Genomic DNA, 18,240 nt, shown 5'->3' on the forward strand with positions numbered 1-18,240 from the left:
GGGTGGCTCAGTTGGTTGAACATCCTGCTCTTGATTTCAGCTCAGGTCATGATACCAAGGTTGTGGGATTGAGCCCTGTATTGGGCTCTGCATGGAGCCTGCTTGAGATTCTCTCTCTCTCTTTCTCTCCATCTGCTTCTGTCCCCTGCTCGCTCACTCACTCTCTCAAAAAAAAAAAAAAAAAAAAAAAAAAAAAGAAGAAGAAAAGAAAAGAAAATCTCCTGTCCCAAATTCATTTTCCCCATTGAAAACATTGCTGTTATAAAACAGTTTTTGATTGTGGAGATTTCTTAGTCGGCTTAGTCCAGTATTATAGTTGAACTGAGTGAATCAGAACACCATTCAGAAGGAGTTCTTAGACTCTAGTTTTAAATAAACTTGATGGAAAAGAACATTCTCCAATTATATTTTATGAATTATATGCATAAATTGATATTATATACTTAAAGTTATGAAATTAAAACAAATTTAAGATAGAAAAAGAGGTACACTACGTTTTTTTTTTTTTCATTTGATCTACTACCAATAAACATTTGGCTAAAGAATTTTCTGAATACTTTTTCCTTCCTAAAATCCCTGACACTTTAATATACATTGCTTCATTTTTCTTTTAGATAATTTGTGTAATGTATTGAGTGCCATTAAAGCTGTAAAAAGTGTAGAAATGAAACAAAGGTGAACAATTAATTGGCATAGGCAACACAGGGTTGCTCTGCCAAGCTGCCTCCTTGAGTCACTTCGCCCTTGACTCAGAGAACAAGTAGTAGGAAGGAGAAACCAGTGTCTGCTCAGAGCATTCCAACGTGAGGCATGATTAAATTAGACCATTTGGGGGAATATATTCATAAATATAATCTATATGACACTAATTACTTTCAAAAGTGTTTGTTTTAGAGCAGCAACACCTTATAGATTAATTGAAACAATAACAACAACTTTCCCAGTCTAGGTGATAGTGAGAATCTGATAATGTTAAGGTAATAGTTACTTTAACATTTGGACCTTGAAATGATAAATAAATGCACCTTAATTTTTTAAATGTTTTCCAATTTGATGAGTGAACAATGATACCTAATTTTTGTTTTGATTTGCATATTTGGTTATGAGGGATAGTGAATATTCTTTATATGTCAGTTGACCACCAGAGTTTTTCTTTTGTGAACTGCATGTTCATGTTTTGGGCCCATTTTTCTACTGAGAGATGTTGCTGCTTTTCTGTATTGATGCATGAGCTCTTTTTTTATATTTAGGAATTAGTCTTCTGTATCTTACATGTATTTTCCCAACTTTTTGTTTGTTTTTAAACATTTTATTTTATTTGGATGATTTTTTTATATATAATTTTAGAGAGAGAGAGCAGGGGAGGGGAAGAGGGAGAGAGAGAAAATCTCAAGCAGGCTCTACGCTCAGTGCAGAGCCTGACATGGGGCTCGATCCCGTGACCCTGGGATCATGACCTGAGCCACCCAGGCACCCCTATTTTATCTGTATATATATTTTTTACTGTATATGCATTTGAATTTCTTGGTAGTCAAAGCTATCAATTTTTTGCCTGATAAGCTTCTGGCTTCCATTTAGGATGAATAAGGAGTTGGCTCAGTGAAAAGTGGGAGGCCTTGGCAGGCAAAGAAAGAGCATTCCAGGCAGAGAGAATAAGATGTCCACAAGGAAGAACTTGGTGCATTTGAGATACTGAAAGAAGGCCAGGGAGACCATTGCTTAAGAGGAAAGGGTAGTAAAAATGAGGTTGGGCAGCAGATAGGCACCCAGATCACACCTTACAGACTGGATTCAAGATTTTAGATTTTATCCTATGGACATGGGAAAGGTACTGAAGAGGTTTCAGCAAGTGATTTGATTAGGCTTGCATTTTTAAAAACTCATTCTGGTCATGTGTAGAGAATAGTTGGGAGATGAGCAGGTGTGAATGCAGGAAGATAGAGAGATGAAGGCGAGGATAATGATGGTGGCAGAAGGGCTGGAAGGAATTGGGCTGACTGGAGTGGTATTTAGAGATGGTTGTATAAGATGTAGAAGAGGGGAAGAGAGAAGGATAAGTAAAGAGTAACTCCTAGATTCCTGCAAAGGATAAAGTAGTGGGTGGTTAATGTCATAACTGAGGTAAGAAATACATTTGAAAGAAAAGATCTTGAGTTTGTTTTAGAGCACATTGAGCTGATGGGACACATGGGGTTGAAATGATGGGGGTTGACTTTGGAGCTGAGAAGTCTAGCCTTGTGAATAAATTGTGTCATTGGCTCATAAATGGTAACTAAAGCCATTGCGGTATGTCAGAGCACCCAGGAAAGACTAAATAGAAGAAAACTTAGACTAGAGCCTAGGTTGACAAACTACTGCCCTCAGATCAAAAGGACCCACTGACAGGTTTCATAAATAAAGTTTTATTGGAACACAGCTATGTCCATTCTTTTACAGATTGTATGTCTTTGTTTTTTACTTTATTTATTTTTGAGAGATAGAGACAGAGTAGGAGCAGGGGAGGGGCAGAGAGAGAGAGAGAGAGGGAGACACAGAATCTGGAGCAGACTCCAGGCTCTGAGCTGTCAGCAGAAAGCCCGATGTGGGGGTGGAAGCCACAAACTGAGATCATGACCTGAGCCGAAGTGGGACCCCCCAACCGACTGAGCCACTTAGGCTCCCAGACACAGATTGTATGTCTATAGCTGCTCTCGTGCTATAGTGGCAGAGTTGAGTAGCTATGGCAGAAATGGAATGGCCCTTGAAGCCTAAAATATTTACTGCTGGGTCCTTCACAGAAAATTTTTGCTCACACTTTGTATATAGTCTTGAGGGGAAATAAATAAATGGAAGCTCTTTTTTGCAGTCTGGTTGTTTAGGGGAAGAGAGAAGAAAATAGCTAGGGGAAGATATAAAATGTGTCCAATATTGTCTTCTCATTTAATTATCCAGCATCTCCGAATAGGCAATTAGTAGGATAAATTTCTTGCTAATAAACTACATCAGTGCCCTGAGTTGTTGTATTATGTTGAGTGGTTTCCGTAGCAAATATAATGTCACAGAAATCCTTTTCTCTGATTTCTTTTCTTTTCTTCTAAAAACTTAACAAATGTCCCTGAATTCTAAAATATTGTTAGGTTAAAGACACTTGGAACTGAAAATCTTCAGGTAAATTGTATATTGACAAATATGTCCATTAGATTAAGCAATTTCTTAGATCCTAAGATAATAGCAAATAATAGTAAATTCTGTGTATTGAGGTTAAGTCAAAAAATGTGCAATGATTAAAGTTAACGGCATTTTTTTCTAGAATGAAGAACAGCATACTTATAAAATTATTACTATTATTTAAAAAATTTCTAGGTTGTCTGAGTCATAGTGTTTTGTTCATATCTGAGTTAAATCTTTTCCAAGATACCAAGTCTTTTGGGATGGGGCCAGTAATATATTTCTCATTGGCGCATTTCCTTTTCCAAACCTGAATTCCTTCTTTGATTTTTAAAATTTTTCTGTGGCGCAGCTAACTATAAGGTTGAGTCTGTATTAAGTAAGTAATAGCAATATTGATATGCTTGTTTGAATTAACTAACCCATTAGCCTGCCTGTATATCTGGAGTTAGTCATCTTTATGCTTTTAATTTAGTGTAAATGCTAATGAGTTTCATGCTGATGGTTAATCAAGTCTGAAGATGACCATAGTTCAGCATAATGGTTATAATATTACTATTGGCGAAAAGCCCTAATGCAGAGTTCAATTAAAATTCTTTAAGGATGTGAATTAGATTGACATTAGCATTATTTTCTTCGAATAGGGATGCCCTTTGGCCTTATGTCCTATAGTTTCAAAGGATTCATTTCAAACCTTGGATGAAATGAGTGATGTAAAATAGATGTCTTCAAAATGAACTGGAACATACTTCCTTTCTAGTGAAGCAGTGAAGACATGTCTACTGGGAGCTCTAATTGGCAGCATTCATAATAAACTGGAATTAATAATGAGTATAGTTTCACATGTTTGAAAAAGTATTAGTAAGTAAAACTCCTCCAACTGATATATTTTTGAAAAAATTCCTTTACCTTACTATTGTATGTAGTTTTGTTAATGTATATACTATTATTAAGGTTCTAAAATTGTCTGTTTTTAATCATTGCTTTTTTTATGACCGTGACAAAATATGATGGTGACAAAATCTTGAACTAATATAACTGAATTTATTTAAGTGTCAGGTCAAATTGTGGATATTAGCCTTTTATTTGGGCTGAATCACACACACCTCTTCCTTCTACAATGGCCTTTTGTATGGCACGGTATACATAATATTAACTCTGGATGTTGCATATAGAATATTCAGTGTATGAGACTGAATAGAAGAGAAAGACTGTGTATAGACAGTTACCAGTATAACCACAAAACTTAACTATCTGCACATCGTAGATAGGTAATACATAAAACAGTGTTTTGTCATCACAAAGTCCATTTGGTTTAATAGAAAAAAGATTATCTGTTTAAAGACATTGCCTTCATGTGTTATATTAGAAATAAACGTAAGCAGTGTTCATATCAGCCAGGACTTCTTTGGTTGAAAGTCAAAGAAATTCTGAACCAAACCCCTTAAGTAAGAAGCTAATTTATTTGCTCACATAGTTGAAATGTCCAGAATCCCATCTGGCTTTATACACATGGCTGGATGTAGGCCTTAGTGGATGTTCTTGCCATCTCTTGTTCTGTGCTCTCTTGAGTTGAGTTGTATCAGGCATCATGTGAAAGGAAGATGGCAGCAGTTCTGAACCCTGTATTATTTCTGGTTTCTGTCCAGTAGGAAAAATCATGAGTCTCCTTCTCAGACATCTAGGAAGTTTCATTTTCTCTCATCTGATGGTCCATGTGAATGTTTCTAAACTAATCACTGTGCCTAGGAGAGGCGAGCGTTGGGGGGGGGGGGGGGGGGGCGGGAGCGGGGGAGTGTAATATGTTGACTGGCTTGGGCCCAGCTTAGCTCCTGCAATTGGGAATGAGAAATGAGAGAGAGAGTGGTACTCAAAGTACATACAGCAAGAATGGAAAGAGTGAACAGTGATTAGGTTGAAGTGGCTGGATACATTCTAGGAGGCCGATACTCAGTAAATTGTATGCACATCCAACACTTAAAATAAATCAGAAGTGATTTCATGAAAACCAAGCACTGGACGTATGAGCTGTAAAATAGGTTTCTTTTTTAAAACATTGGATAAAGTAAAGGCATTTTTTCTGCCATTTTTATGGTTTTAGAAACTCATTGGAAGGTTTATTAAGCATTTGCCATTTTCTTGAAATATTCCTTCATAATGATTTTCAAATAGTAACCTATTTAATAAGGTTGAAAAAATTTATAGTTTTTCTTCCACTCTCTTAAGAGGAGGGTTTATGGTACAGTAAAAGTTGGGGCAAGCTCTGAAGCTCTCACTGTGCCTTTGCTCTTTCATGTGAGATGAGACAATGTGTTTACCAACCTATGCACAGCGTATTAGGAGGTAGATGAATTTCTTTGCATATTTTCTTTACTTGATTTGTTTTCATATGTTTCCTATACGGCATGTGTATTCTTTTACATAGCTGAGTCCCTTACACAGGCAAACACTAAAATAGCTTTTATTACTATTATATAAGATACGGGAGTAATGAGGGGTGCCTGGGTGGCTCAGTCAGTTAAGCGTCCGACTTCGGCTCAGGTCATGATCTCGCAGTTCATGGGTTCGAGCCCCGCATCAGGCTGTGTACTGACAGCTCAGAGCCTGGAGCCTGTTTCATATTCTGTGTCTCCCTCTCTCTCTCTGACCCACCCCTGTTCATGCTCTGTCTCTCTCTGTCTCAAAAATCAATAAACATTAAAAAAAATTTTTTTAAAGATATGGGAGTAATGAAATTATTAGAAGTCTAAAAACATATCTAAGGTTAATTTTGATTGTTGAGAGGGACATTGACAGTGAGTCCATCAGATATTAAGTGAATGTTCACTGTTTTCTAAAAGATACATTGAAAGGCACTGAAGATTCATTGAGGAAGAAAGCAAGACAGGGTTCCTGTCTTCTTAGAGCCACAATCCAGTGGAAAAGAGAGATGCTAAGAAACAAAAGCTAGCAATGGACAATGTTAAGGAGTGCGAAGTTCTTTGGAGAGGTAACACAGTAAGTATAGTGGTTTCCAACATGGACTAGAGCTGGGATGCCTGAGACAAAATTCTTCTTTACCACTATTACCTGACTTTAGTCATGCTGCTTAACTCCTGTCTCTCTTCATTCCTCATTTCGAAAATAAGGGTGATAATAATACCTACATCATGGAGTTTTGAGGAGCATTAAGTGAGTGAATGTGTGTAAAAGGCTAAGAACAGTACCTGGCACAGAGTAAGGGCTCTATACATGCTGCCTTCTATTACCAACATGTGTGCTCAGAATTCTGTGGAAACACAGCTAAGGATTCTGGAACTTGTCAAAGTTGACTGGTCAGGGAAGCTTCCCTGAGGAAATAGTGTTCACGCTGTTACCTGTGAACAAGCAAGAGTCCAGAGATGAGAGCTGGAAAGCAAAGGAACAGGAGGTGGCGAGAAAAGAGCGTATTTGAGGAGCATTGGAATGGCCATGGAATGTGTGTGCGCCATAAGAATTACCGGTGCTTATCTGAAGAGCTTGCTCCAGGTAGACTCTAGAATGCATGGCTGTGTAATAACATACTAGGCCGGTGATGCCGAAACCTGGTTAACCATCAGAATTATCGGGGAGGCTTTAAAAAGAAACAACAAAATTCTGAGCTCCATCTTAGTCCTACTGAATAAAGTACCTCTGGGAGGCATATTTTTTTTTTATTTTTATTAAAAGAATTTTTTTAATGTTTATTTATTTTTGAGACAGAGAGAGACAGAGCATGAACGGGGGAGGGTCAGAGAGAGAGAGGGAGACACAGAATCCGAAGCAGGCTTCAGGCTCTGAGCCCTCAGCACAGAGCCCGATGTAGGGCTCGAACTCACGGACCATGAGATCATGACCTGAGCCAAAGTCGGACACTTGACTGACTGAGCCACCCAGGCAACCCTGGGAGGCGTATTTTTTAATCGCCCCAGCTGAATCTAGTGATCAGCCTCATCTGGAAAGCACTGTTCTAGTCTATGGTACAGCTTTGTTTGAGATGCCAGATTAATGGTTTGTTTCTGTTGGTGTAATGGGAATTTCATGTTTCTTTTAATGTTCATCTCTTTTTTATTTATTTTTTTTCTCTTTTAATGTTTATTTATTTTTGAGACAGGGAGAGACAGAGCATGAACGGGGGAGGGTCAGAGAGAGAGGGAGACACAGAATCTGAAACAGGCGGGGCTTGAACTCACGGACCGCGAGATCATGACCTGAGCCGAAGTCGGACGCTTAACCGACTGAGCCACCCAGGCGCCCCTCATCTCTTTTTTAAAAACCCACAGAATGGTTTCGGTGCTGAATTCAGAGAGGAAGTGGTTTCTGTAGTTTGAGAACGCCTTAGCTTTTTTTTTTTCCTTCTCAGTTTTTTTTTTTTTTTTTTTTTTTTTTTAATTTTTTTTTTTCAACGTTTATTTATTTTTGGGACAGAGAGAGACAGAGCATGAACGGGGGAGGGGCAGAGAGAGAGGGAGACACAGAATCGGAAACAGGCTCCAGGCTCCGAGCCATCAGCCCAGAGCCGGACGCGGGGCTCGAACTCACGGACCGCGAGATCGTGACCTGGCTGAAGTCGGACGCTTAACCGACTGCGCCACCCAGGCGCCCCTCCTTCTCAGTTTTGTTAGTGATAGTTGAGTCTTCATCAATTTTCTTACTTTGTCTTCTTGCTTACAGACAGGAGCTTGTTGTAAAACATGCTATAGTCTTTGCATCAAAAAAAACCCTCAAATGTAAATTTCATGGTGGTGGAGCCCAAAGTTGCAAAATCTTTGTTTTTACAAATATCGCAAATAGTAGAAGCTTATATGATAGATCGTCAAGATGTATTTTATGTCTGATCCTGTGGCACACATATGATTATGCCACTCAACTGCTTATAGCAGTTTATATTTTAGGATAATATATAAGAATATAGCATTTAGATCATTCTAAGAATTTAGTCACCTTCAAAGTTAAATGGCATTTGCAAATCTAGAACTAAATTTGTTATCATTGGCTAAGTTAACACAGGCCAAAGAGGAGAGTTTTTAGAGATTGAGATCTAGATTTCCCTTCCAAAGCAGAGTTCTCTAAAGACATTGCATTCTGTCTAGTTCATGATATGAGATAGAAGGGAAGAATATTTACGTCTTTACATAAAGAACATTAACATGAAGTAAACTTTCTTTTGAACCATGAAAACGAAGTTATTGCTATTACAGACTCCATATAATTGCATAAGTCATAGTCATGCCTGAATGAAGGGGTCCAGTAGTTAAAAAAATACAAATAAAAATAAAAGAAAAAAACCCACCCTCATTCTACTCTTAGAAAAAAAGTCCTGTCACATCTGATAAGCATCTGGCATTTCAATTCAATTCAATTATTTGGGCCCAGTATGCACTTTTTGCTGCTCCGTTCTTCACAGTGTCAGATTCAGCATTTACGCTCATTCTCCTTACTCAACTTCCTCTTACCTGATGCAGTTTGAAATTAGACGTAGCCATAGGCAGCATTTCCTACTCCATACTGTGCACTTAAACTCACTGGTTCTGCTGCCAGTGGTGGGTCTGCAACTGATAAGAGAAGCTGGTAATTCAGGTGGGTCCATGGCACTATCACAGGGCCCTGGGAAACGTCTGGCTGGCAATGAAAGGCCAGTTGTCTGGAAAATGCAATTAAAACAAAACAAAACAAAACAATATAGATACAGATATCCTGGTGGCTAAGGGTTGAGTGAGTCATGGTACCATTTGGCCAGAAGCTGTCTCTCCTACCTGGAAAACAAAGGAGGATGAAGTAAGTAAGTGGAATTCTTAGCTCCTTCAGAACGGTTTCCATCTTTTTGTGTCCTTTGAGTTAGCTGCAAGAAGGGACACCCTAGACCATGGCTTTTTTTTGCGTGTGCGTGAATGTTGCTTGCATATGGTAGTGAGGAACCAAAATATTGTCCCAGAGAAATTGGGAGTAGCCACCCACCTAGTCTTTGTTGTTGTTTTGTTAAATCTTTTAGTGAAGTATAATACACTCATGGAGCAGTGCATGATCTTAAGTGTACAATGAAAAGAATTTTCACAGTGAGCCCATCTGTGTACAGCAGCCAGATCAAGAAACAGAACATTCTGAGAGGCTCCCCTACCCCATTCCAGGATGACCACTGTCCTGCCTTCTAATAGCATAGATTCATTTCGCCTCTTCTTAGACTACTCCTTCAGGTTTCTTTCATTCAACATTATGTTTTGTGAGACTCATCTATAATGTTGCTAGAATAAGTTACCTCTTGATGGCCTAGTCCACACTCACTGTAAGGCTTTGGTACTCTAAACCATTCACTTACCCATAAAATGTAATTATTAGGATGAACACAGCACATTCAACTTTCAACAGTGCTTTAGTTGTAGCTGTAGGGGACTTTAGAGTTTCAGACCTAATGTTAAATATAAATTTTTGAAAGCTTCTGTACATCATTTAGGTATTTCCTATGTTTTAGTGGAAGCCTTGTGCTCAACCATATGTTCTTCTCTGGGGCTAGGCTTTTTCCAGACTGAAGCTTTAGGGGATTCCATTTACTCCCTCCATGATGGTAAGGGGTCTCCTTTGCCTACAGGCGTTAGAACTTGAACTCTCTTAGGTCTTTGTAGAATTTATTGAAAGGCAACCCCAGAAACGGAAGGGATGCTTGAACAGTCCCAGTACATACTTTCTGTCTTTAATCTGGACTTTTCTCTGCTTGTTAACTTCCTTCTGTAAGCTGGCTTTCCCCAAACAGTGAGACCTGTGGCCGTCAGCAGCTCCTCAATTTAATAATCTATGAATCCTAAGAGAGGGACTGTCATTTTTCCCCAAGTACCTACCTTTCACCTGTCAGCTGTGGTCAGGACAGGGAATAAGATACTATGACTGGCCTTGCTTGGACCTGTCCGTGGGAGGTCAGCTGTGTTGAGCCATAGGTCTTTCTGGAGTCACATGGTGAGAAAAGGATGCTTGTCCTATAAGAAGTGTATTGCTAGGAAGTCCAAACACTAGATACCCATGCCACCTTGCTTTATACTCAGAAGGCTAGGGAGAGCCTAAAGATCATTTTACCAAAGGTATTTAGAATTTTGAAACAAATTCTACTGACTGGTGTCTAGACATTGACTATGACTAGGGCTCCTGAAGATATTTGAAGCTCTAGTCTATATCGATTCTGAACAGTTTCCATTTGGTACTTTCAAACTCATCATTCCTTCCCATCCCCGTCATATTTACCTAGATCCAAAAATGTAAGTTCCTCTTTTATCAGAGTGGCTTTCAATCTTTTTTAAAGTAAGAAGAAAGGGGTGCCTGGGTGGTTCAGTCGGTTGGGCATCCGACTTCAGCTCTGGTCATGATCTCACAGCTCGTGAGTTCAAGCCCCGCATCGGGCTCTGTGCTGATGGCTCAGAGCCTGGAGCCTGCTTGAGATTCTGTGTCTCCTGCTCTCTCTGCCCCTAACCCTCTCGCATTCTGTCTCTGTCTCTCTCAAAAATAAGTAAACATTAAAAAAAAAGAAAAGTAAGAAGATGGGAAGAGGGATGGGCGATGGGCAAAATGGGTGAAGGGGAGTGGGACATACAGTCTTCCCGTTACGGAATGAATGAGTCATGGAAATAAAAGGTACAGCACAGGGAATACAGTCAATGGTATTATAGTGGCATTGTGTGGTGACAGGATGGTAGCTATACTGTGGCGAGCACGGCGTACCATATAGAGATATTGAATCACTATGTTGTACACCTGAAACTAATATGGCAACTATACTCAAATTTGAAAAGAGTATGAAGATGGTATTTTGTTCTTATTTATTTGAAAAAAAATTTTTGAGAGAAAGAGCATGCATGAACACATGGGGGGGGTAGGGGGGGAAGGGAGAGGGAGGAGGAGAGACAGAAAGAGAATCTCAAGCAGGCTCAACACCCAGTGCAGAGCCCGACGCAGGGCTCAATCTTATGACCATGAGATCATGACCTGAGCTGAAATCAAGAGTTGGACACCCAACCAACTGAGCCACCCAGGCGCCCCTGAAGATGGTGTTTTTAAATAAAAAACTGCAAAGCCCACACACAAAGCAATGATACATGTATGTGGATCCATAAAAATATAGTGGAAGTATTACAAAAACACAGACTGAAGGGATGCCAAATTCATGATCGTGATGACCTCTGAGCAAGGACGATGAGGAATGGGATTGAAACTACAATAGAGATTTCAACCTTTATTTGTGTTACTACTTTATTTCTAAAATAACCGTGGGGCAAATATGGTAGAATGGTGTGTGTGTGTGTGTGTGTGTGTGTGTGTGTGTGTGTGTGTGTGATTAAATGTTTTTTCTCCAATTTATGGGAAAAGCATAGAAGTTAAAAGAATAATTCCTCAAGATTCAGCCAATATTGGCCATATGGCAGTTCCCCTCCAGTAGCATTAGGAAGCAGTGCAGGGTGGGTGTGGTGCACACAGGTTGGGGAACCTGCCCCCCTAGGCTCTTGGTCCAATCCTGGTTCCATTGCTTGCTCTCTTGCGGGCATTATTTCACTTCCATGAGCTTCAGTTTCCCCATTTGTAAATGACTACAAAAATTACTTTTTATATTATCAAAATTTCTATCTCACTTGTTATGTTTTTAAAAAGTTAAGGCATATAAAATGTTTAGGCCACCAACTGGTATATAGTAAACACTCAATAAATATTCGCTGTTATTCATGTTATTATAAATAGGGGTGGGGATGACTTCTAATCATGGGTATATTTTCTGATTTTATTTTTAAAAACATTATCTCATTTAAACTTTATAAAGTAAATATTTTATCACAGGTAAGGAAAATGAGAATCAGGGAAGTTAAGTAATTTGATTAAACATCAGCAGGGAGGGGCGCCTGGGTGGTTCAGTGGGTTAAGTGTCTGATGACTTCCGCTCAGGTCATGACCTTGAGGTTCAGGAGTTCAACTCTGTGCTGACAGCTCAGAGCCTGGAGCCTGTTTCGGATACTGTGTGTGTGTCTCTCTCTCTCTGTCCCTCCCCTGCTTGTGCTTTGTCGCTCTCAAAAGTAAATAAACATTGAATTTTGTTTTTTTTTAAACATCAGCAGGGAGCAAATGACTGAGCTGGATTAGAATTAAGCCCTAGAACTCCAGAGCCCCCATTGTTAATCTCCACCTTTCATTACCACCAACAATGCAATTCTTACATTTCTTAAACAACTTCCAAAGAAATCAGAAAAAAAACCCATTGCCTAAAATTGCTATATTTAGATACATGACATATGATTTAGAATTGGGAATGTAGGAAAACATATATAAGTAAAAGACAATTTAAAATTTTAGCATTATTGTATACCATATATTAAAATATCTACTATGTGCTAGAGATCATGCTAAGTTCTTTACAGACACTTTATTACACTAAATTCTTGTACAGCCCTACATGTAGGCATTCTGTTTCTTTTTTGGAAATGAAGAATCGGTCTGAGATACTATATAGCTTGTTCCGGGTCGCACAACTTCTAATGGAGTTCAAGACCTGACTGCCATCACACCATAGACTGTGTTCTTTCATCAGGCCTTACCAGCTTTCTCTTTGCATCAGTTATTGTTTATAATTTACCGTTGATATAGATATATAGATCCTGAGTTTTGTTCATCTGGTCATTTTGTTGTTTCCTAATAGTTTATAAAAATTGAAGGCAAACAGTATATAAAACATTTAATCAGGGGTAACTTTGTGGAACTAAGCAATGTAAACCATTTTTGTAAAAATGCAAAATATAATCCTTAAATTCTTTCAACTTTTTTTTTTCCAAGGAGAAAAATGTACCTCCGCCTGGCCCATTAAAATGTAGTAAACATAAAAGCTAAGTTTAAAATTTCTCTATTTTGGTAGACTGCCCACATTTAACAGTAAAACTGTTAGCAGTTTGTTTTTATAGATTGTGCTGGTATAGGGTGCTACAGGGTTATTTACTGGAAGCTGAGGATTTTCAGGGCCTTTTCCTATCCTAAAGAGAAATGCACTCTTAGTTGCCACTGTGTTTGTGTCAGTGTGAAATTCAGATTTCCTGCTTTGAGTAGATCTAAAAACATTGTCATGGCGCATTACTTTTTGTAGTTCATCACTTTTAGTAGTTCCTATGCATTATAATAGTTAAAAACCGTGTGTGTGTGTGTGTGTGTGTGTGTGTGTGTGTGAGAGAGAGAGAGAGAGAGAGAGAGAGAGAGGGAGGGGAAGACAGCAGTATCCTAACAGTAAAACAGTGTATTTTTCCTCATTTTATCATCATGAGTACAATGTCACTGTGCATCTAAGTGGTGTGATGGAAAGTGATCAAGTCTTTATCTTTCATCAGGTGATCAGACGCTGAGAATCTGGGATGTGAAGTCAGCAGGAGTCAGAATTGTGGTTCCAGCACATCAGGCAGAAATTTTGAGTTGTGACTGGTGTAAATACAATGAGGTACCCTGTCTGGATCTGTCCTGAGCTGCTGAGCCCTTGCTAATGTTGAAATGCTTTAGATTTTATTTTATCCTTGTTTGTGTGGACTTTGATGGTGTTTATGGACCATTAGGTTAAAGGCAGTCCCTCTTCATTTGTAATTGATGACTGTGAGCGACCCACATTAGCATTAATTGGATTTAAGTGCACATAAAACAGGCACGATAAGAAATAGAAATTCTCAGAGTTCAACAGTGCAGCCTTACTTGCATGTTTGGGAAACTGCTTTACAATTTATGTAATTTTTTTTCCTTTATTGCTCTTAACCCCACCAATTTGTATCATCTGCTATTATTTCTTGTTTGCTTTGCTGGTTAGGCTGCTGAACTGTTTTTAACTTGATTTTTAGTTTGAAAGTCCATCAGTTTTTAAATTTTGTTTCATCTTCCCATATAAGCCTGACCAAACTTGATGCTTCAATAACAGTGTCCGTTTGTGCCTTTTTGCAAAGCTTCAGTTAACCACATGAGCATACGAATTCAGAACAGAAGTGGATTAAACATGAATTGATATACTGTTTATGTCCTAAAGTGGTCTGTTGACTGTGACAGATGGAGAAAACATACGCCTGTTTTTTCTCAGTTTTAAATTTATTAATGAAAGTTAAGAGGGCATTGTATTGGCAGAGTTCTTTAAAAAGAAATAAAATAGATTAAAAGTAAATAGAGTACACGTTCAATAATAATACTTGATCTAAATAAAAATTTCAGTGCTGATAACTGCAGTTCAAATTTCTGTCATCATAAATGAGTTTTCCATATAGGAAAATGAATTGTGGACTATATGTTATACTTTGGGGAATTCTAAAAAAAGGTGCTGATACACAGTTGAGAGTTGTTAATTTTTTTTTTTTTTTTTTTTTGCTTTAAATCATTGAAATTTTTTCCTCAAATGAGCTTACACTGGAACCCAGCACATTAAGACAATGAATTGCTGCTTTGGTTGACATGGGATGGGGCTGACTTTGGAGCCAGCACATGCCCCAATTTACCCAGGAACTGTGAGTTCACCAAGGACTCTAGATGGAAGGATTGGTAAAACCTGACTAGACAGAAGAATCACCACTTTTTACACAAGGTCTCAGTTATGATTAGATATTAAGATGGCTCATGAGAGTGGGGCACAATGATTGAATTAGATTTAGAAAAACATAACCTAATTTGTACCCTTTGCCCTTCCCCCATATTCCTAAGTTAGCAGGCCTCTTGCCCTTTAACACCTGGTGAAGCCTCAGAAAACACTGAAGAGAAAGGTGGGCTCATTTGTCAGGCATGATTTTTAACCCCTTATGTCCTTATTGATACTACTAAAGGTAGAATGGAGACTCCACAGTGCTTTTGAGACTACACCTTGTTCTGACGTGTGCACTGCTCACCTTTTTGTGAATCATTTTGCAGAATTTGCTGGTGACGGGGGCAGTTGATTGTAGTTTGAGGGGCTGGGACCTGCGGAACATACGGCAACCAGTATTCGAACTTCTGGGTCACACGTACGCTATTAGGAGAGTAAAAGTAAGTGTTCATCTTTCTATGGGTAGAGCATAAACAGAAACATTATCAATGAAGCGTATATAAAAGGTGTTTAGAGGTTGGGAATATTGATTCTTTTTGTGCATATTTTTGTTAGCCAATTAATGATGATAAAAAATGAAAGCTAAAATTAGTTAAAATACTTGAATAATTACTGAATAAATTGGGACAATGTAGCCAATCAGTGCTTAAGTTTAATTGCAAATGTATTTTTATTCTGTCATTTCCATTCTACTATTCCTTTTCATGTGTTTTTAACTAGGTAATTTACTTTTTGGTATTTTTGTTGAAGTTTATAGAGAGGTGGCTAATTCCTTTCTCTAACAGGGTAATACGTATGGATATTCACAAACATTTGGGGTATAGAAAATTTTCCACTCTGCAAACAGCAGAGGATGAGATAAAGATAATTTTTTTCTGCTACTCCCAAGAAATTTGCCTGGTTATAAGGTGGCTTATGTTAGTTTCCCAGCTTTTATTGGTAGGTTTTGCTAAGTCACTGCGGAAAACATCTTGTTAAGTGACATCACCCAATTTCATTTTTTGTTTTATTACATTATGGGTAAAGAAGTACTTTATTGATCTTTTAAATAATTGGGTTATTCCTATTTTAAAAATTCTAAATTTTAGTTAAATTAATATTTTAATTTTTATTGGCTGCAACCCAACATATGAGATGCAGCGCCATGTTGTTTTGATGGTACACAGGTTTTGGTAGTTGGGAAATACTTTCAGTATTTACTTCACAATGCTTTTGAGAATGAAACTCCGTATTCTGAAAGTATTTTGTAAACTATAAAGTATATTTGAAAGTAGTTTTATTTATATATATAACCATTAAAATACTGGAGAGAAAAAAACTGAAGAAATCTAATTACAGTGGGAAGCCTGTTAAAGTATGTTGATTATTTGTCTAAAAGATATTCCTCTTTAAATTTGCAGTTTTTGTCCTTGTTATCCTTTTCATTAGCTGTGATGTATGAATAACATAAAAATTCTTTTAAAGATGTTTTTATTTAACATTTAAATGATTATTTGATACTTGTGCCAATAGCAATCATAATATGTATTTGTAACATTGGTAAATTATATAATTATATATTTGTACTATCACATACTTAAATCCCTTATATTTGTAGGAGTTATTTTTGGATAGGCATTATGAAATGTATTTAATTTTTCCAGAATAGCCACCCTTTGGGAATATTTTATTCTAAATAAGTGCTAAAAAGCTTAAAGAATGATTTTTCTTTGGAGAATATAAAAGTAAATGTTTTTCCTGCAGATGATACTTAAAAGACTAGAAGATTTTTGCCTTGAATTAAGGCATGGAAGGTTTGGGAAAGCAGAATTTTAAGTGACAGTCTTGACTAAACTTTAATTTATTGTAATGCTTGTGGGAATAACCTTATGAAGCAGCAAGTTATAATGACAGCTAACTTGAGAAAGTTTTGTTTTGTTTTTGTAGTTTTCACCGAAAGTTTTGTTTTCTTTTTGTAGTTTTCACCGTTTCATGCTTCCGTTCTGGCCTCTTGCTCCTATGATTTTACTGTAAGGTACGGTGGTTTTTATAAGTTACATTGTGAAATACTAAGTAGCATTTGTATCTTTTCAACTTTTATGAAAGATAATGTGTTTATCGTACTAATAAAATGATCTGAGCTGGGCACATTTGAATTTATGCCACTGGGATTAATACTGTATTTTTTCTGTTTTTATAACTGCCGCATACATAAATTCTTTGCTATTTAAAGATAGCCTTGCTGCTCCAGTTAAAAGCCTTTTGTCCTGATAGTTATTCCTGTAATGACACCTTTCTACACAGTAGGTTGTGTAGCCAATTTCTTTTAAATTTAGATTTTAAAAATTGTGAAATTCCATTTCTTCAGGGTTAATTATATGAATCTTAAGACTGAGATTGTTATAGTTGAAAGAATCAGTATGAGTATATGTATGTTTGTGAATGTATGTAGATGAGTGTGTATATGTGTGTGTGCACATATGCATCTGTGTATGAATATTTATGTGTGTGTATGTGTGTCTCTAGCCATACATCCCAGTTCCAATTCTACACTACACAGTATTTATTCTATTTTTTTCTCCTTTTCCAAATTTGTAACTCCTAATTCCCATTATCCACAATATATGGACTTATTTGCAAACCCTAGAGTGCTCAGAAAGCAGTTCCAGAATTGCAAAGCCATGTCTCTGTGAAATAGAATCTCACTAATTGGAGTTTTTTGCATCTCTAACAGTTTTAATTGGGTCTTTCTGATTTGGGAATCCTATGAAGGGACATATTAAATCCATTTCTGTCCTGTTTAAAGGGAGAAACCTAGTGACTACCTATACTTTCTTTTCAGAATTGTCATCATGATCTTAACCCTACTGGCCATTCCCTGTTTTATCCGTATACTTAAGTATCCTTGAAGACTCAGTTGGGAAATGCCTGACTTTTGTAGATGTAGATTTGTCGCAGGAATATTTGTTAAGACTGGGCTTTTGAATATGAGTGTATTACTCTAAAATCTTGTAGGCAACTAAACACGCTCAAAAATGATCACAATGTGAGGCTCACGGCCTTACTTTTCTCTCCATTTCTAAGAATTAGGCTTTGCTTCTTTCCTGAATCCTGAGCAAGACAGAGATTGGAAGATAGATGTTTAGTGCTTCTGGGGAGAGGAATGACTTAGGTCATGATTCTGTGAAGTGCTATAAGATCAAAAGTGTCACAGCTGTATCTGTAAGCATTTGGAAAAAGTGAAATTATAATTAAATAATATGGGATCCTTAACGTATAGGTGGAAACGACATTTAATAGGTAGTTTTCCTACATAACTTAGAGTCCAGGTTTCTTTATATGTAAAATGGAATTAATATTGTCTATCCTCACAAGACGATTATAAGAATTACAGAACAAGACATGCTTAAAAATACTGTGCTAATTTTAAACTGTTTCCAGCCTTTGCTTCGCTTCTCAAGACACCTCACCAACCCTATTCAGTAAAAGACCTCGTTTTTCTCTTTTTTCAAAAAAAAAACACAACAGAAAACTATAGGGCTCAAGCACAAATTATCTCA

The 18,240-nt window shown here is 37.5% G+C and overlaps 1 protein-coding gene across 1 annotated transcript in view; it reads left to right on the forward strand.

The window, feature by feature from the left end:
* The window catches only part of PEX7 (peroxisomal biogenesis factor 7), a 78,832-nt gene that overhangs the window by 17,297 nt on the left and 43,295 nt on the right, over positions 1 to 18,240 (forward strand). The window contains exons 6-8 of the mRNA XM_045499766.1: positions 13,485 to 13,591; positions 15,028 to 15,141; positions 16,660 to 16,715. Coding sequence (XP_045355722.1) covers positions 13,485 to 13,591; positions 15,028 to 15,141; positions 16,660 to 16,715 — 277 coding nt within the window. The remainder of the gene's footprint in view (positions 1 to 13,484; positions 13,592 to 15,027; positions 15,142 to 16,659; positions 16,716 to 18,240) is intronic.

The sequence above is a fragment of the Leopardus geoffroyi genome, chromosome B2 (genome assembly GCF_018350155.1).
Source record: "Leopardus geoffroyi isolate Oge1 chromosome B2, O.geoffroyi_Oge1_pat1.0, whole genome shotgun sequence".
Lineage (NCBI taxonomy): Eukaryota > Metazoa > Chordata > Mammalia > Carnivora > Felidae > Leopardus > Leopardus geoffroyi.